This window comes from Psittacula echo (assembly GCF_963264785.1).
Source record: "Psittacula echo genome assembly, chromosome: 6".
Lineage (NCBI taxonomy): Eukaryota > Metazoa > Chordata > Aves > Psittaciformes > Psittacidae > Psittacula > Psittacula echo.
In genome coordinates, this window is record NC_137743.1 from 14,546,413 (window position 1) to 14,565,968 (window position 19,556).

At 54.9% G+C, this 19,556-nt stretch overlaps 3 protein-coding genes across 4 annotated transcripts in view; all 3 read right to left on the reverse strand.

Moving 5' to 3' along the window:
* Nucleotides 1–6,815, reverse strand: part of CNNM2 (cyclin and CBS domain divalent metal cation transport mediator 2) — a 118,450-nt gene extending 111,635 nt beyond the window's left edge. Inside the window, exon 1 of the mRNA XM_080621888.1 lies at nt 5,212–6,815. Within this exon, the coding sequence (XP_080478014.1) occupies nt 5,212–6,796 (1,585 nt within the window). The 5' untranslated portion in view covers nt 6,797–6,815. The remainder of the gene's footprint in view (nt 1–5,211) is intronic.
* Nucleotides 6,816–11,074: 4,259 nt separating this feature from the next.
* On the reverse strand, nt 11,075–15,272 carry AS3MT (arsenite methyltransferase). Of its 2 annotated transcripts, XM_080621189.1 has the most exons (11): nt 15,250–15,272; nt 14,862–14,902; nt 14,177–14,304; nt 13,919–14,069; nt 13,709–13,845; nt 13,334–13,403; nt 13,014–13,095; nt 12,797–12,928; nt 12,557–12,699; nt 12,020–12,142; nt 11,075–11,184 (listed from the first exon to the last, which is right to left on the reverse strand). In XM_080621189.1, coding segments are annotated over exons 1-11 (1,101 nt in total). In that variant the 5' UTR covers nt 15,251–15,272; the 3' UTR covers nt 11,075–11,091. The 2 variants fall into 2 exon arrangements, with proteins under 2 accessions (XP_080477315.1, XP_080477316.1); XM_080621190.1 differs by lacking the exon at nt 11,075–11,184 and having other exon boundaries at nt 12,134–12,175.
* A 1,494-nt stretch (nt 15,273–16,766) lies between these two features.
* On the reverse strand, nt 16,767–19,265 carry BORCS7 (BLOC-1 related complex subunit 7). Its single transcript, XM_080621159.1, has 5 exons — nt 19,103–19,265; nt 18,673–18,735; nt 17,991–18,034; nt 17,545–17,565; nt 16,767–17,088 (listed from the first exon to the last, which is right to left on the reverse strand). Exons 1-5 carry the CDS (start codon nt 19,241–19,243, stop codon nt 17,037–17,039), a joined length of 321 nt encoding a protein of 106 aa, XP_080477285.1. The 5' UTR covers nt 19,244–19,265; the 3' UTR covers nt 16,767–17,036.
* Between the last annotated feature and the right edge of the window lie 291 nt (nt 19,266–19,556).

A 19,556-nucleotide genomic window follows, 5' to 3' on the forward strand; every position in this document is an offset into this window, starting at 1 on the left:
AACAGTTGAGAGGAGGAAAAGGTAACTTCTTATGTTTGTTGAATGACAAGAGTTGCTAGCAATTGCTTGAAAAGCAATCAAAGAATCATACACAACATGAGCATCAGATTCAAGCCATTTAATCCACTTACTCCTCTCCTTGCCAGCCACCTGAACTACGTTTCTTTCTAACTGTCAGCAGCAGATCAGAGCCTCCAACTGGGACTCTCACCTAGGCCAGGGTGAAGAAGCACTGCAGCTCTCCAGCAGCATCTCTTCTTCTCCTGGTCCCTAAAAAACCTTCCTAGTAGGGAGCCCAGGAAGAACTGGAACTGTTCTCCAATGCATTCCCCTTGACGCCTCCCCCTCAGCATACCAGCAGGAGGGCTGCCTGCAGTAACCCACATCTGCTCCTCTTCAGTGGAACAAGCGCTCATCCCCCAGGAGCTCTGCAAGGCCAGCAAAGCTCTTGGCAGCGCAGTACCTGCGGGTGCTACGCTGTCACACAGCCAAGAAACAGTGTCATGAGGCAATCCCCACCCCCACATGCAATTTTTGTTCAAGGAACAAATCTGCAGGCATATCATGAGAAGTCTTCTGTATCTCGGTGGCAAATTCCCTCCCACCTACCAATCCCCTACTCTCTTTCACACAAAAAGGCTCCACACTGGACCTTCTCAACACCTTTCCCTTTATATGAATTTTCCCAATAGGATCAGAGGAGATGCCTTTTATTAGCCAAGCAGCCTTGAAAATTATATTGTTTTCCAAGGAGTTTTACATGCCTTTCATAATCCCAGAGGGATTTATGGAGTTTCTTCCAGTTTCTTGTAATGATGCAGCCACAGGCGTACACAGAAAAATGGCTCAGGAGACAGACAACCTGTTAGATAAACTAGAAAGTGAGCATGCAGACCCATTAAATAACAGTTATTTATGGGGAATCTGGACTCTGGATGGTATTCCATAAAACCTGAAAGAGACCAGGAAAGAAGGCACCTACACGCCTGGGTTACAGCTGTACCAGAAAGGTAGATGACTTAATATCAGAAAAAACCTCAGACCAACAACAATCATACAGAACTTTGGATCCCTGGGCTACCAACCACTTGCTGCCCTACCTGCTTCCAAAAAGAGGATCTTTGTGCTCAGACAAGCAGTAAGTAGGTCTAGGTATTCTCCTCTGCTCCCTCAAAAGTAAGGGGTTTATGTTTTAAGTTGCTGGGGCTTGGTTTTCTTTGAAGGGGGAAGAAGAACTAGAAAAGAAACAAAGTTTTTCTCCAGGTCTTATGCCCACACTCTATGTAACCACCAAACATACACACTACTAAAAACAGACAACACAAGCCTAACAGAACCTGAAGAGAAGACCATCAAATTAAATCTGACATTGTTTTTAGGAAAGAAAAACCTTTTTAGTTGGAGATGATTTTAATAAGGAATCTAGGAATTTTCCCAAGGCTGCCATGAGATTCAGGCAACCAGAGCTCAGAAATGCTGCACACAATTACAGTGACTTCTTCGTAATAGGTTATTAACTCTGATCTTCTGTATAACATAATAGTGGATACAGATGTAAGTAAGATCAAACATATGACTCAAAGTCTCCAGGTAAGGAGGGCTCTGAGAAACCTCCAAAGCGGTCCAGACCACCAGGAAAGCAGCAGTACAATGGCTGGTAGAAAGCGGGCCAGTCTTGAAATATCAGTATTACAACATGAGGCTTTTCAAGCTGCATTCTTGTTGCTCTGGCAGGCAGGGAGCTAGAAATAGAATGCTTTGGATTTAGGATCACACATGCAGAGATCTACCTGTGAAAAACACTGAGAGCAAGTGCCAGAGAGCATTTGTGAAGAGACTTAGGAAAACTGTCAGAAAGGGAAGTGGGGGGAGAAGTAAGCCCACACGCTTGTCACAAAGAAAAAGGAGATCAGTGGAGACAGTTCACTAGCGTCTTTCCAAAAATTACTTTGTCTCTCATTCACTCCCTGCTGCAGCTTACAAGGCAGGACACAAATCAATCCTGGAACAGGTAACAACACCTTGCTTCCCTTTACAGCAGTGGCCAACATCAGATCTGCTGGTAGTGGACTTTTTCCAAAGGAAGTATCTCTCTGCACCAAGCAAAGTCGGGCAGGTCATTCCTTAGGCCAGTATAAAGGGTACCTTACACTTCCTTGCATTAAATTTGAATGACTGATTTCAAGTTAAACACTAAGCCTGCTCAACAGTGCACGTAGAGGTATAAGGCCTGTCAATGAGAATAGAAAATTGTCCCTCTTTTAAAAGCTACTTATTTGTAAGTAAGCAATGTTTTTTAGAGAGGAAGCTTTTCTGCAGCCTGCTTCAGAAATCATGTTTATTCACACTTTAAGAGATTAGAGCAATAGTGACTGGGAATGTGCTACAGCTCTCTCTTAAAACTAAGTTACTTGCCTGGCAGCACAGAAGTGAAACTATTTTGCAATTGTGGGTGAAGAACATTAATAATAGGCCCACCAAATCCTCCAGCCGCTCAGCCTAAGCACCAGAACAAGTACAGAACTACTCATTTCATCTTCTGCAACCATGGAAGGACATATATCCTGCCGTGCTTGGCTTTTAATCCCCTCCTTATAAGCCTCCAGTTCCATGCTTAGGTTAAGAATGTTTTGCTCCTGCGCAAAAAGTGAGCTTCAAACCCCCACCTACCCAGCTAACTACCAAACTGCTTGAAAATACAGGCTTCTCTCCTTAAAACCAACTAAAGCATTCAACTGACAGCACTATCACACGAGCTGCCACTTGCACCGAACTGTGGTAGCAGGGACCTGGGTGGAAGGAAAACAGACATACACGTGAGTTTTGAAGCAAACCTGCTCTGGGAAAGGTCAATGTGATGGGAAGGGAATGATTAAAACTGTAGGCTTACTTATTTTCAACACTACCAGAGAGTAACATGCAATTTGATGCTCACCCTTAATTTGTACATTCTCACGGGAATTTGGCAAGGTTGCTCTGAAGAAGAAAGTTTGAAGTACTCTTGCAAAAGACACTGCGCTATGCCAGATCAAGCAAGCTATCAGTTATTTACATTCATTTCAAAGGACAAAGGAAGCCATTTATTTCCACCATATCTGCACTTTTTAAGGAGAAACCAGTTTGGACAGAGCTGGTCCTAACACAGGGCTTGCCCATACAGACCAGCCAGCATAACATATTTAAGTATGATCAAACTAGACTGAATTTATTCACAACTACAGAGCCTACTCCAGGACACAATGATGTCAGGAGGGAATACATGTTAGGAGCTACTGGGATGTCTCCTAGGGCAGGCAAGGGAAGTCCTCTAGCTACCAGGGAAAGTAATCTCTGGCCTCCACCTTCCAAGCCACTCAGGAGAAGTTTTAAGAAACCTATTTTAAGCAGAAGTTTCAGAAACTGTAAGTAGGCATATATGGCTTAGCCACACTTGCAGGATTAAAATGTGCATGTAATTCTCCCAGCTATTAACTAAAAGGCCTAACACAGAGGAATGCATTGCATCTCTTTCCTGACAGGGGTAATGAAGTGACCAACGTAATATTCATCAGGCAATTTGCTACAAACAAAACTAGAGAAAAACATAAGTCTTGCTACAGATTAAGAACCACACTATGCTTCCCTGAGCCCAAATAACAGGGAAGGAGGGTGAGAAGAACCACCCTATGCCCACACATGCGGCAAAATCCCATCATAACCAGCCAACAGTGAAGTGACATCATTGATTTTCCCAGATCCAAGCTGCAGATCCCACAGCGCAGAAATCACAGCTGAGGGAGGCTCTCCTTCATTTCTCCTTCAACAGCTCTGAACCCAAGTAATACCTCCCCATCACTACATCAAGACAGAAAGAGATGGCGAAAACCACTCAAAGTATGTTCACCTTCTATCTGTGAAAATGAAATAAAGATGAGAAAACCAGTGGGGAAACCCTCCAAATACCCAAAACTGAGATAAGCAGGAAAAAAAAAAAAAGAGACCAAATGCCATGCTGTCAAAGCTCAGCATGTGGAAAAAACCAGCACCTGAAATTTAACTGGCAATTTAAATTTATTACCTAGGAAGACCATTCACCAATTTACAAAGTTCTTTTCACGGTAACTTTTGCAGTTGACAAAAGGTGAATTCGGATATTCCCCATGAACCTAACTGTGGAGTCAGTGCAGCTGTAAAGATCTCATCTCCCAAGGACTGAGCTGCTCAGGGGTACACTGATCAGATCTCCCCAGGTACAAACAGCTCCATGGCACTCCAATGGCCTTCAGTTTTCCAGCACAGGAATCTACACATCCAATGTGTTGGAAATTTTCCTTGATTTTATTTGAAAGCACTATCCTGCATAGGCCATATAGAGTTGTTACTTGGTGTGCAGAGAGAAACAAATTTTAAAAGGAAAACAGAAAAGGTTTTCCTTTCCTCTAAGCAAAAGCTTCTAACAGGAATTAAGATACATTTGTCACATCAACACCTCCTACAATTAAGAGGGGGCCGGAAAATCTCAGTCCCATTCTCATGGAACTAATACACATTGCACACCAGAGAGGCAGAAAGGGTCATGTCTTTGCTGAGCCTGTGGTCCTGGGTGCAGAGGGAAAAAGGCCTTAAGTACAGCGCCAACAGGTGCTTTCGAATGTATTTTAAGACCCTGAAACTATTTATGAGTTACAAGATCAAAACATCAATCAAAATGACTGGAACACAAGCAGAGAGCTGAGGTCAGGCGGCTGAGCCTATGAATGGAGCTGAAGCGCCGTGTTTATCTCAGCACGTGTGCGCACACAGAGCCTGAAAAGACACCCGGGCAGCCCACCCGCTCCTCACTGTCAGCCCAGCTGAAAAAGCACGGAGAAGACACAGCCAAGGAACGGGCGCAGATTCCCGTCAGCAGCTCTCGCTATAATGGACAGATGAGTGGAAAAAGCAAGAAAGAAAACAACCTTTGCTTGGCACTGTGCCCACACACACATCCCAGTGCAGGGAGGAAAATTGGCCAGGGGCACATACCAGCCGCGTATCAGCTTTCTGGCCCAGGGGACAAGCAGATGCCTAAATATTGGTCACTCTCTGTCCTGAATGTACCTTCCCAAACCCCTCCATGAGCAGGAACCCAGAAGGCCTCTGTGCAGCATGCCCTCGCCTCAGGAAGATACCACTGATCACTACCAAGCAGCACTTTCCCCCCCTACATCCCCATCACAGGCACAAGCCCACCTTTCTTGAACTCCTCCAGCATGGCATCAAGCTTGGTGTCATTGAAAACAAAGTGCAGCGGATGGTTGTAGAAGCGGGTGATGGTCTTGAGCGGAGTGCAGTCATCGGGGTCCACAAAAGCCAGGTCCTTAACAAACAGCAGGTCCACAATGTTGGAGCGGTCACCCTCGAAAACAGGGATGCGGGTATAGCCGCTCTCCATTATCTCGGACATGGTGTTGAAGTCGAGCACAGCCTCGGCAGCAATCATGAAGCAGTCTCGGAGGGGAGTCATCACATCCTCCACAGTCTTTGTGCGCAGCTCCAGGGCTCCTTGTATAATGTTGAGCTCCTCCTTGACTAGATCATTATAAGGGTCGGTGACCCGCAGCATCTCCAACAACTTCTCACGGTTATAGACCGTGCCGATCTCCTGGCCCAGGACACAGTCCAGCAGCTTGCTGACAGGGTAGGAGGCCGGGAAGGTCATCATCATGAAAAACTTAGTGAGGAAGATGGTGTTGGCGCCAACGGCCAGGCCGTGCCGAGAGCAAATGGCCTGCGGCACGATCTCGCCGAAGATGACGATACCGATAGTGGAGACCACCACGGCCACCAGCCCAGAGCCAGCAATGTCATCCAGGAGGATGGTAAGCGTGGTGTTGACCAGTACATTGCCCAGCAGGAGGGAGCAGAGCAGATAGTTGCCCTGGCGCCGCACAGGCTCGATACGCTTGGCATAGTTCTTCTCTTTGTCCGTGCCACAGTTCTGAACAATGCGCAGCTCCATAGGGTCCAGAGCCATGAGACCCAGGTTGAGGCCGCTGAACATGCCTGAGAGGCAGAGGAGGAGCGAGATGAAGATGACTTGCAGCCAGAAGGGCAGCAGGAACTTCTTCTCCTCACCCACGATCATCTTGGTGTCCTCACCATCATGGTAGATCCAGGTGGTCTCACCCCATGGGGGGGGCCCGGCCGGCCCCTCAGCACCCGTCAACCCTCCAGGGGACCCGGGCCCCAGGGCGGCGGCAGTGGGGGCCGAGACGGAGGTGCACAGGTAGTAGGACTTGCTCTTCTCCGTCTTGCGCAGGGGCTTGATCTCAATCTCGATGATGCCCGAGGTGCGGCGGTTGAGCACGATGTGCGGCAGGATGATGATGTCCGAGGTGCGGATGCCGCAGCGCTGCGGGGCGCCGCCGCCGCCCCCCACCCCGCCGCCACCCCCTCCGCCGCCGGGCCCCGCCGGCCCCGCCACCGCCCGCCCGCCCCGCCGCCGCTCGTGCTCCGTGAAGGCGATGCGCGACCAGGTCTCGTTGTTGATGTTCTGCCCGTAGACCCGCAGCTTCACTCGCGTCCGCTCGCTCACCCGCAGCGCGCCCCCCTCCATGAAGGAGACGTCGTCCGTGTCCTCCAGCCGCAGGCCGATGATGACCGTCTCCTCCGCCGCCGAGGGCGGGACGACGGCAGCAGGCGACGCGGCGTCGGCGGCAGCCGAGGGCCGCCGGTCCAGGCAGCCGCCGAGCAGCAGCAGCAGCAGCAGCGGCGGCGGCAGCACCCGCGCCCCCCGGCCGCCCCCCGCCATGTTCCCACCGGGCAGCGCGGCCATCTTTGGTCAGGGCTCGGCGCCACCGCGGCCCCGCATCGCCGCGCGGCGCCTGCGGCGTGCCCCGGCTTCCCCGGCGGCGGCGGTGGCGGCGGGCGAGGAGCGGCGGCGGGCGAGGCGGCGGGCGCGGCTGCCCGCGGGACCTGACAGGCAGCGACTGCCGGGCCGGGCCGAGCCGAGCACCGCCTCAACCCGCTGCGCTCCCCGCCCCTCCCCGCCCGCCTCAGCGGGGGCGGGCCCGCAGCCGCGCTCCGCCAATCAAAGCCCGCCCCCCCGCCAATGGCGGCCTGGCCCCGCCCCACAGCTAGCCGCAGCCTGTCCAGCCCGGGGGGCGCGTGACTCCGGTGTGTACGCCAGGCGGGAGGGGGCGGGGCCGGCCGAGCTGCCACCGCCAATGGCGACAGAGCTCAGGGGCCGGCGGGGCGGAGCCTCTAGGGGGCGCGACCAATGGGGGCTCGATGCGGCCGGCGGGCCCTGGACGGCGCGTGCGGCGCTCGGCGAGGCTGCTCGCGAGCTCCGGCGCCGCGGGACGGGGCGCTCGGGACCGCATGGAGGAGGCGAGACGGAACGGGGCGGAGCCGCTGCCCTCTCCGCCCCTGCCCGGCCCCTCTCCAGCTGCCACTGCCACGGACCCGCAGCGCCGCTCGCCCCCAGCCGCGGCCCCGTTGCGCCGCCCCGCGGCCCCGGCCATGTCGGTCGGTTGTCGTGCAGCGCCCTCTGGCGGCCCCGCGCGGCGCGGCCCGTCCCGGCGGGAGCATCCCGTTGCCCTGCTGCCTCCTGCGGGACGCAGATGCTCCTTGGACTGCCCCGTGCTCGGGGACGCGTCCTCGGCACGGAGTGTGGGGCCGACCGGGGCAGCGGCTCTCCCGGCACCGTTCGTTGCCCGGTCCCGCTCTGCCCCCAGCCGCGGTAGGCGTGGTAAAGTGCAGCCATTCAGCCGTCTCTCGCCGTTCCCCGGCGCCCTCCGCCCGGTGCCGCGGCATTTCCCCGGCTGTGTCGTTCCTGCGAGCGAAATTAAGCATTAACTGTTAAACCCGGCCGGGCCGCGCTCCCCGCTCCCATCCCCGTCTTCTGCTCGGCCGCCCGCGGCACCTTCAGACTCCCTGGATTCAACAAACCCTCGCCCAGACCGGGCATGATTGAGGCCGGGGCTTTAGAGTTCCCTCTGGGGCCGTTCAACACCTCCCAAGGAGCTGCACCCTGCTCCACTTGGCCTTACAACTGCATGCACGGAGCTGATTTGGGAAAAGAGCTGTAATATAGTGCGTGGTCACATCCCACCATCCCGAGAGCCAGGCTGCTTCCAAGGCCTTAGCTGCCATGCCCCAAACCCCACGGGGCAATAAACACCCCAAGGACCAGCCTCAACACTCCTCTTTCCACTAGTGATGAGCAACATACATAGAGCCCAGGATGCATTTTAGCAGTTTAGACAAGCAGCTGTGGGAGCATTCGGTATGGTTTGTGGTGTTTGAGACCATATTTTGGGTTCAGGGAGATCTTTTAGAGGAAGTAAACCAGCCTCCCCTTCCTTTAAGCTCCTGGAAAATGGAAAAGTAGAGGATTTCACAGGCCAACCCAACACAGGGAGCAGAGCATAGTGCTCACGGGGCCATAGCCACAGATCTTCCATGGTGTCAGATCTCATTCAGCTCATCCCAAGGGAGTCCTGCAGATCTGCTCTCTCAGGGAGGTGACGGATGCTGCTGAGCCATAGCAACTCCCTGCTAACCACAGTGAGCAGGGACTCCAGAGCTGCTTCCCTTTCACCTTGGGGTGAATCAGAGCACCACCACTTAGGGCTCCTGTCCTCAGTGCACCCTCCCTGCCTGCAGGACGCTGTAGAGCTTCACAATGGGAGAAGGGCAGTTGGCTCAGCTCTGCAACCACCAAAACACCAAGAGCGGGGTGCTGGACAGATTGTTCTGGGGTTCCTCACAGATGGGGCTGCAGGACCTCCTCACAGCTTGGGGGGCCTAAAACCCTAAAGCTTTGCATGCACAAGCAAAGCCAGGCAGACAAGACACCCTCACATCCACAGCCTGGGGAGGACCCCTACTGAAAGCTCAAAGCCAAGTCCTTTCAGCTGCTTCCTCCCAGAAATGCCAAGGATTTGGGGAAAAAAAGCAGCACTATGTAAATGCGGTGGCATTTAGCTGTGGCCTTTTTCTGTGTGCATAGAAGAGGGGGACCTCGCTGTGGAGGCCTCTGTCCCCAGGGAAGCTGAAAGGCCATGGCAGGGACTCATGCCTTTTTAATGACAGGGTTTGCAGGTAGGGTCCCCTGCCCCATCTGCTCTTCCGTTCGCACTGGGGAGGCTCTTTGATAGCAGGAACTAATTGCTGCCAGCCTCCCAGGATGGGCTCTGCAGGGACTTGGGGAAGGTCTTTGCAAGCAATCGTGGAAGAGGGCTATGCAGGGGGGGATTAAACAGCCTTTTGGCTGTGTTTTCAGCAGGTCCTTCCCAAGGTCACATTAGTGAGGTCCTTACATGCAGTTCCAGAGCTCTTCTACCTGCCAGGTCATAGCCACCCCTGAGGCTGGTCTGCCAGGGTGTTCTACCTGAAGCCAGCTAATTCATGCCCTCTTGACTGCAGATAACACCAAGGATTATTTTCTTTATTCATAGTATAGCTCTAAACACAACAACTCATGAATTTTTGTGCACCCGGTGGGTCAGACTCGTAGTCTTGTCCACAGCCAAAAGGAGAGGCTGGCAAGGCAGCTTTCCAAGAAGCTGTACTTACGGGCATTATCTATATGTTTAATCTCTAAATTGTAAATTAATGGCTCCCTCACCTTGCTGATGGCAGAGGGCAGGTGAGGTGGTCTGGGCTGTCATGCCTGGTTTTGGATTTCCCATCACTGTGCAACCTGTGGGGTTTACTCACTTTTCATGCCAGATGCTCTGGAAATCCTTCTTACCACAGAGACCTTCCTCAGCCACCTCTACTGCTGCTGCAGAGCATCACTGGCACTTGCACATGCTTATTTTTAAACCCAGATATTTTTTGTTTGCTTTTTATCCTCCCCCATGTCACAGCAAGATGCTGCTTAAATGCAGAGAGGGGAAATTCGGTCCCTCCTAGAAAACCTGTGCATGAGGAGGGGTGGAAGCGGTTCCTCATTTCTAAGCTCAGCTGCTCATCCAAGGGCTGTTGTTCAGCAGCTCCCCACCTTCCCCAAACAGTCTGTGGGACAGGGCATGTGGGATTCATCTCCCACCACCGAAGCCCTCACTTCTTGCCTGATGCAGGATGCAGTCAACCAGGTTTCTGCTTTTCCAGAATCCCTGCATTTCCCTGCAAAATTCTGCAGGTGTGATGGCTGCAGAGGACTTGGGCCTTTCCCGCTAGATGGAGTCCAGGGGGAAATAGAAATCTCAGCAGTGCTGCACAGGGAAAGGTAGAGAAATTCCCTTGTCCTGGAATGGGCTATGGGGCTGCAAGACAAGGCATGAGAAGCTGTGTTTTGGGGCATCCCCCATCCTGCATGTAAGTAACAGGGACATCCCTTTGCACCCCGTGTGCCACAGTGAGCTTTTCATGTAGAAGCAGGGCTAGCCAAGCCCCCAGGTGACCAACCCCTCTCACTCACTGCCCTGGGGAGATGCTCATTTGTACCCATGTTACTGAGTGGCTCACCCCACTGCCAGGAACCGGCACAGGCTCTGCCTGGCAGATGGATGCCTGCAGATCCCTCTGTGTGGTGGGTTAGCACAGGGAGTTCAAAAGAAGGAAAAAAGCAACTGGGCTGCTTCTTGCTTCTCAGAAGTGTTTGTGTCCCAGCTGTGGGCTCTCCAATACCTCAAATTGGAGCCATGCTCATGCAGAGGGGTGCGTGCTGCAGGGCCAGGCCCTGCATGGCTCCAGGGCCTCCTTTAGCACCCTGTTCTGCCCAGCTGCCTTCTGCAAACATCTCTGCTCTTCTCCATGGGCTCAACATCAGCACAGAGCTGCTGCCAAACCCACACCAGCCCTGCCATTCTACATGCAGGGACCAACGATCCCATTCGTACAGAGACATCCCTGCCTGCATGTCCAAGCCATGCAGCCACTGCTAGCCCCATAGCAAGGGGACATATAGGATGGCTTCCCATCCTCACCACAAACAGGCACAACCTGCCCCACCAGCCCCAGCAGGGAAGCACAGCACCCCTCAGGCCCTATGGTTCCAGCCACAAGCACACAGCTTTCAAGCTTGGCCATTTATTTGTTCTCCGGTAGAAGCCTCACGCCGCTGGGGCCGCATCCTCCAGCCCTGCTGGCACCCTCTGGTGCAGGGGCATCACTCGGCACTCAGCAGGAAGGACCACAGGAGCCACCAGGACAGCAGGCAGGATGCGGGGTCGACAGCTGCTCCATCAGCTGGAAGGGATCACAGATCTTCTCCTAGAGGGCACAGAACACCAGGGCAGGATCAGGCCAGAGGGAAGCAAAAGGCACCCAGGAAAGCTGCATTCCTCCTGACCTGCTCCCTGCCAGCAGTGCAGCCCAAGCAGACCTTCTATAGCTAACACAGGGGCAGCCTGCGGGTCACTCAGCTCCTCTTCCCTGCCACGAGGAGGAAGCCAAGAGCTTCTCTGGGACTTCGGCTCTTCTTTCATCTGAGAAGTGCCTCCTGCTTGGACAGGGACCCGAGAACATCTCCCCTTCCCCAAGTACAAGGTTGTGTTTCAGGGACATGCAGCTGCAGGGTGTTATCTACCTTGCCTCTCCTGGCCCATCTACAGGCCAGAGGGACCATCAAAGAGAGAAGAGAGGCTTCCAGCTGATAGAGATGCTTTGTGCTGCGGGGTCAGGGCTGGCAGCCAGGGCCAAGCTCACATCAGCAGCTGTGAGGGCAATGTGCAGGAACAAACCACAGGGACTGGCCATCATCTCCCTGGGGCAGGCTGTCTCCAGCCATCCTCCATGGAGAAGGATGTCTCCTCTCAGGAGATCTCAGGCAGTTCCAGCTGGCAGCCCTGGCAGCCCCCCCAGACATGCTGTTGGGCACGGGGCTCTCATGTCTGATGGTTAAAGCAGATCTCCTCTTTGGAGGGCTCCAACCTGTGCTGGGTGCAGTTGCCCAAATTCAGGCATCCCATGGGCTCCTGATGGTGCAGATGAACTCATGTCTCTTGGTGTCATGCCATAACCCTTCTGATACCCCAGGTCAACTCTGATGGTACAGACATCCATGTTCTCATCCCTGAACCCAGCTGTGGAGCTGCCTGCTACCGACCTTGACCTCCTTGCAACTGCAGCCCTGCAGTGCAGCACCAGGCTGGATCAGGAACTTCTCCGCAAACCTGGAGCTCCTCAAGATTGCAGCCATCTCAGCATCCACAGCCACCACCTCTCCTTCCTAGGGGCAGACGGATGATCACAGGCCTGGAGTCTGGGTTATGTGGCACAGGGGACCCCAGTCACTCAGATGACAGTGGGGAGCAAAAGTGGGAGCAAAACCAGGAGCACAGCCTGACCTCAAAACCTTGAGAAACATCCATACCACCAAGCAGCTGGCTTCAAACCCTCCTGTGAAGCCACCATGGATGTCCTGCTCCTACCTTCACTCCAATGCTATGCATGGGTCTAGCATGCATGAGGCTAGCCCTCCGTTTCCACCTTCCATGGTTTATATAGCCCCTCTGTTCCCACCTACTACTCCCCCTACCCCTGAAATCACAGAGAACACTGCTCAGTAGCACTGCTTTACCCCATCCCTACAGACCAGGACTGCATGCCATCCTGGGGAGCACAAGCATGCCCCCACATGCACCTTGAAGGTGGAGTTGGCATCAAACACCAGCTCTCGCTCGTGCCCCACGATCCCACCATTGTAGGTGACCTGGCCCGGCCCAGCCCGGCTGCTATCCGGCACCTTGAATAGGCGGAAAGTTGCGGAGACGAAGCAGCAGTCACCTGCAAAGGAGAGGTTGGTGGGTTGGGAACCAGTCCCAGGTCCCAGCACAGCCCCCCATGGCTGCCCAGAGCTGATGCTCTCTGCTCAGGCCCTCACCAACAACACTCTCCAGGTCCTTGTCACCGATGGTAATAGGGCAGGCAGTGACCAGGCATGGGGGGCTGAACCCCACCTCCTCGGCGATGCTGTACAGGTCTTTCCAGTACAGGGCTCCCGCCAGGCACTCTCCTAGCATGAGCCCACAGACAAAGGTGATGGAGGCAAAGGTCCGATCTCCCCATCCCGGGCATCCCTATCCCAGAGACCTACGCACCCCACAGCACCCTGTGCTTCCGGACGGTCTCACTCAGGCACTGGCTGGCATAGACATCACTGAAGTACATCTCTCCTCCAGGCTGGAAGGCAGCAAGGAGTGAAAGAAGATCCCAAGAAGCAACAGGACAAAAGGGGCAGGGAGAATTGGGCACCCCTCAATGCTACCTTGCTCAGAACCCTATGCAGAGGTGCCCTCCCCTGCCCCATACCACATCTCCACCATGCTGGATCCCATTTGCTGCATCCCAGTGGCACCCCAACAGGAGGGACACCCCAACCCTGCTTTGCTCCCACCACAGGCACCAGCCCCATCATTACCTTCAGCACGCGGTAGGCCTCCTGCAGCACAGCCCTCTTGTCAGGGGCGAGGTTGATCACGCAGTTGGAGCTGGGAAGGAAACCAGAGTTCATCTGCACCCTCTCACACACTCAGCACCACCAGCTGCTGCGCATCCACTGCCTGCTGCATGTCCCATGGCTTCATGCAGGATTTGGAGATGCCGATTTGACCATGAAATAGGCAGTTTGTATATTCCCAGGCTCTCCCCCAGGTACAGTTGGGATTTTCCCTTTCCTAACACACGCTCCTGAAGCTGTTGACCCAATCTGATGCAGTCCTGGACCCCAGCCCACAGCCCCAGGCAGCAGCAGCACCAGGGGTGGCAGTTCCCTGCATACCAGTGTGGTACCTACACGACAATATCATAGCTGTTGTCAGCCAGCCCAGCGTCACCCAGCTTCTCCATGTAGCCCTGGAGGAACTCCACATTTGGCTTTTGGTAGCCAAACTTCTCCATGTGGTAGGCAATGTGCTTCTTTGCCACCTCAACCTGGGAGAAGGAAGGGGATGATGGGGGGAGAATGCTGGGGGGAACAAGGGGAAGCCCTGGCTCCCTGACATACCTGGCCCTCGGTCATGTCTATGCCAGTGACATGGCCCTGCTCCCCAACCAGCTGACTCAGCAGGTAGCAGTCTCTGCCGCTGCCGCTGCCCAGGTCCAGTATCCGACAGGACGCCAGGCACTCGGGGACCACCAGACCGCAGCCGTAGTACCTGAGGGGATGCTGAGCTGAGCCGGGCAGAGGTGCCCCCTGGGCATGGTGGCTGAGGGGCTGCAGCCCATGGGGACACAGCAGCAGAGGGGAAACCCCAGGATTTACTTGGCTAACACCTCCTCGTGGACATGCTCCAAAGCATCTCTTACCGCCTTGGGAACGGGCTTGCTCAAGGTGATGCATGCGTTGGTTTTCAGGTCCTCCGTCTTCTGCAGCTCTTTGCCATAGTAATCCTGAGATGGGAGGGACAGAGGTCACCACACTACAGCAAGCTGTGCCCTGGGAGCTCCCCATGCACCAAAACACGGGGGCCACGCCTGCACTCGGCCTGTACATGCACCCAATGTCCTCTGACACTGGCACTCTCATTTTTACTCAGCTAAAAATTAGGCTAACATCAAGCACCCCTTTGCTCCCATCCTGCCCATCTCCCCTTGCTTGCATGCACAGCAAGTTTGTGCAGTGGGGGATTTAATTCCCATTTGCAATAACTCTGCAGGCTGCAGACACCATTTCCCCAGCCAAGAGGGGCACAGGGAATGAGGGCAGAGAAACACGCGGTTGCTCAGCACCTCATGTCTATGGAAATTAGAGGAAAGGAGCCGGCCACAGCTAATACTGTTATATGGGGCCCAAAACCACCTTTGCCCTTGGACTGCAGCAGGCATGCAGCAGGCACAGCCTGAGCTTAGCTGTCCTTGTCCAGTCAACCTGTCCCTCATCCCCACCCTCTGTGTTCCCCCAGCCCGGCCACCCCATCCCCTGTCCACCTCCCCCCCGTACCCCTCACCTGCACCTCCCGGTGGATCTGCTCTCCACAGGCTGCTGCCACTGCAACGAGAACATGGGGCTGGTGCCTGACGCCACTGCGATGGGCACCACGCCAGGTCCTCCCAGAGGCCCCAAACCTCCCTCTTCCCCCTCATACAGGTGCACTTTTTGCCCCCTGCCAGCAGCACCCAAGGAGACCCCCCCAGATTCAGCCTAGTGGAATGGGATGCTCCTGGGCCTGCTGACAACATTCCCCTGTCTCCCCCAACCCTAATCCCAGGTGCCTGGAGAGACGAGCCCCTAAAAACCTCCCCAAACACCACCCCCCCTTGCTTTGCCGAGAGCCCTCAGCCGCAGGGGTGCCCAGGGATGCCCTAGGACCCCGGCAGAGCCCCGGGCCGCCTTACTGCCTGCGGCTGCTGCGCTTGGCCAGGCCCTGCTCCGCCTGGGCCACGCTCCGCCCCGACCCTTGCACCGCCTCGGCTCCGGGGCCCGGCTTCCGCCCGACACCGCTCCCCTCCGGCCAGACCCCAGGGATGCGGCCCCGCGGGGCAAGTGGGGCCCGCTGCCATCACACATGGGCCATGCCTGCACCCGCACCCCCAAAGCCCTTCCTGCTGCCTCCCCCCATTTCTGCACCCACATGGGTGCAGCTCTGCCCATGCTCACCCCAAATGCAGAGAGACACGAGTTTAATACTGCAGGGCTGCTCTGGCCTCTCCAGAGGATGGAACCTTGGAGGTGAGCCACCTGCAGCAAGGACACACTGCAAAGAAGCCCCCCGAGCTGAAGCACAATAGGGGACATTGGAGGGCAGAGACCCACTGTCTTGCCCCTGCACAGAGACTACCTGCAATGGCATCCAGCACAGACTGGTGAGGTTTGGTGGTGTTCAGGGAACTTTTACTCTCAGCGAGTCACAGCTCAGGGAAACCCCTCATTCCCATGGTGTATCTGCAAAGCTGGGGATCAGGACCCTCCCAAGGCACGAACACACACACACACACACACACATACATACACTACACAGACCCTGGGTAACAGTAGCACCTTCCTGGGAACGCAGCAGCAGCAGTGCCACCAGGTCAGTCAGCGCCACTGGAGGGGATGGTGAAATCCAGCCCAGGAGGTGGCTCTCTGGAGCCAAAGCCCAGCATCACTCCGACAGGAACGTGTCAGGCTGATGCCTGCTCTCAGCCTGCCTTCTCCTATCAGCTGATGAAAAGCACACTCGGGCAAACAAGTGCTTCCCGTGCGCTCCAAGTGCTCCAGATAAGTGACCTACCAAAACCAACACACAGTATTTATAGCCTGGGCCTGATGTCGCTACCCGGGATGTGAACAGGAGCCTGGTTGCTACTCCTCCAGCACAGAGCAGTGCAGAACTGAGCACACCAGCCCCTCATGCTCTCCTGCCTGCTTCCCTGCCAGGCCTTTGGATATCTTCCCAAGCAGATACACATACCACAGCCAAGGCTGCTTCATCAAAAGCTGGAGCCGCAGCCCAGAAAGAGGAATGCAGCTGAAGGCTGAAAGCAGTGCAGATGGGCTGGCAAGGGGATGATGTTCTGAACTCTGGCAGGGTGGAAAGTAAGATGACCTCTGAGCAGGACGCTGGCCAAACGATGTCCAGCTGACCAGTAACAGAGGTTATTGCCAGTAACAGAGGTTATGTGCCCACATTCCCACTTTCAGAATTGCTGGCCTGGGACCGGCACCTCAGTCAACACTGAAGCACCTCTCCCACCCACTTACAGCTCCCACTGATTAACATGCCCTAAATAAAACGCAGTCTGTGCCACCTCTGTGTCTAAATCCAGATCAGTGTCAAACTGCTGGCACCTGTATTTAAAACCCACACTCAGTTTTATGCATTTCTTGCCAGGGGTGCTGGTGCGGGCTGAGCACCTCACGCTACGTGGGATGTAAGCGGACACAAGAATTGCCGGGGGGAGCAAAGTTCCAGGTTGAGTTTGTTTCAGTTTGCTCTGGTTAGCAGGTGAGTGTTCTGGAGCAGAGACGTGGATGGAGACAGACAAAAGGGGCCCACATGCCCAGAAAGAGAGATTCTACACATCTCCCAGCTGACATCCAGCAGCATCCAAACACAGGCCTGAATCCCCGGGTCTGGAGGGGAAAGGACGCTTCACTGTCCTCAGTGCCAGTCGAGATGTCCTCATGCCTTCTCTACACTTCATTTCAGCAAGTGGCTCAGCTGGTCCTGTAGATTTGACGACTGCTCGACGCTGGAGATGAAGCAAGAAGAGGTTCACAACGAAATCTGCTCCCCAGGCTGTGCTGACCAGAAAGGCTCTAGTACTGAAGCTACAGCAAAGAGAACCCTGGGGTTCCCCAACCCACCTCCATATCCCCACAAGGCAAACCTCATTTCGTGCACCCATAAGCAGACAGCTCTGCTCTACACCACCCTCCTCTCCTATCACAACCAACCTCACAGGCTCTACCACATTAATGGAACAAGTGGAAGTTCTGGTATAAATCATCCCTTCACTCAAATTCCCATCTCTTCACAATCCCAAAACACTATCCCACTGGGCCAGCATCTGCTTCAAAGGCAGCTGCATAAACTTTTTTGCTGTTTCCCACCACCCTCACTCCATCCTTTTTCCCTTTCCGTCAACCATTCCTGGGGGACACATGTCCCCCAGGTCCTGCTACTGTTTCTTCAGCTGAGGACTCACTTCTTCTGAATTGCTTCTTGCCTAGATGAGAAAAGGAGACAAAAAGAGCATTAGAAAAACAAAATTTTAGCAACAGGGTTCATGTTATGTTGAAGAAAAGGGACTTGATTACGGTCTCAGGAGGCCAAAACCCCAGTGTGTTCCTAAGTCCTACAGGACAGAAGCAGCACCAGCTTTTGTCCCTTAGCCTGAGATGTGTCATAGGAGACACTGTGCATGGAAAACAAGAGGCAAAAATCTCAGCTGCCCCACCCTAAAACAGCCTGAGCTGTACCAGTGGAGCTGGAGAGGCCTGGAAGATCCCAGCTTCAAAGTCTGCTCAGCTTTGAGGAGCCAGGAAAGAGGGGTTGGTCTGAGTGGGCTTTGTGCAAAGTCTTTAAGTAGAATGGAAAGGAATCGAGGGAATCACTTAGCTCCCCAGAGAGAACGTGGTGTCCTCTACTTACTGGTATTGTAGATGAGTCGTTATTATGGCCATTTTCCTTAAACTCTGTGGAGAATAAGACAAAGAATGAATGCTGGATAGGAGCAGTTCAGCAGAATCACCGGGCAGGCTGTTCCTACACCCTGGGGAGTTCCACCAGCATGGCCACCACTGCAGCACTGCACTGACTCTGAAACGTTTCCACCAGTATCTGTCAGCAGTGGCACGCTCCCCTCTTCCTTCCCAGTGAGACAGGCACTGACAGTAAGTGCTTTGTTTCAAGCTATGGTCCCTCGAGCTTTCTGATAGAGATGGCACAGCTTAAGGGCTGACTTGGGCTGCAGGATGCTGAAAGACCAGCAGCACACGTGGATTTGAAGAAGCGCTAAATTATTCTTGCCACCAGCCCTGCTGCCTGAACTCATGAGATGTAGTAAATGCCCCATTCCTGGCAACATTCAAAGTCAGGCTGGACAGAGCTCTGAGCAACCCAATCTAGTGAATATGTCCCTGCCCATGGCAGGTGGGTTGGGCTAGATGACCTTTAAAGCTTCCTTCCAACCCAAACCATTCTATGATTCTATGACTTCAGGGTAGAAAAATACTACGTTATCGGAGATAACATGTCTGCATATCTGTTCTTATAATCCTCCTCTCCTCCTGTCCACTAGAAACACTTGTTCTAGCAGTAAAACACAGCTTACATCTTCCGAGTGCAGGATGGCATCTTCTTGTGTCACCATGTTTTTAGCAGCTTGACCCAGGAGCTAGGAGACAAACACACCAGACTGAGAGGCAGCAGCTCTATGTCCTGAGACCTGTGTGCACGGCTCACAGCCCGGGGGCCCGGCTGACACGGTGCAAGGCCTGGGGGTGCAGTGCCCACCCTTCAGAGCATACGGCCTTGAGGAGAGCATCGCTCCAGCCCATCACTGCGGAGATATCATGGGGCAAACGCAGCCTCCCACCACCCTCCAGCGCACCCAAAAGCCCTACGGCCACACCCGCTGGGGGGAGGCCCCCTCCAGGACTACAGCTCCCAGCGTGCCCCGCGCGGGCTCGCCGCGCCACACTCCTCGGCCGCACTGCATGCCGCGCTCTGTAGTCCTAAGTCTGGTGGCGCCCGCCGCTCACCTCGGCGCTGCGGGAGCCCTTCAGCACCTGCTTGGTGAGGGCGATCACGTCGGTGCCGCAGCTGGTCACCTTCTCGGTCAGCAGCCCCTTCACCGAGTGCCCGAAGCGCGCCTGGACGTCTGCCGCGCCCGCCGCCGCCATCTTACCCTGCCCGCGCACCGCCCCGCACCCCCGGGCGCCGCTACGGCAAGTGCCGGGGGACTGAAGAGTCGGGAAGGCGCAGGGCCCGCGGCAGGTGGGGTGGGGGGACAGCCTCGGCCCGGGGCCGGGCCCCTCGGGGCTCTTGTGCCCCAATGGCCCTCCTCAGGACACCTCAGACCTGGGCATTACCTCCGGCACGGACACCTCGAGGCTGCTCAGCACTGACCAGTGCTGATCAGGGCTTCTTAGCACTGACCAGGTCTTGCCCAGTACTGTCTATTGCTGCCCAGTACTGACCAGGGCTTCTCAGCAC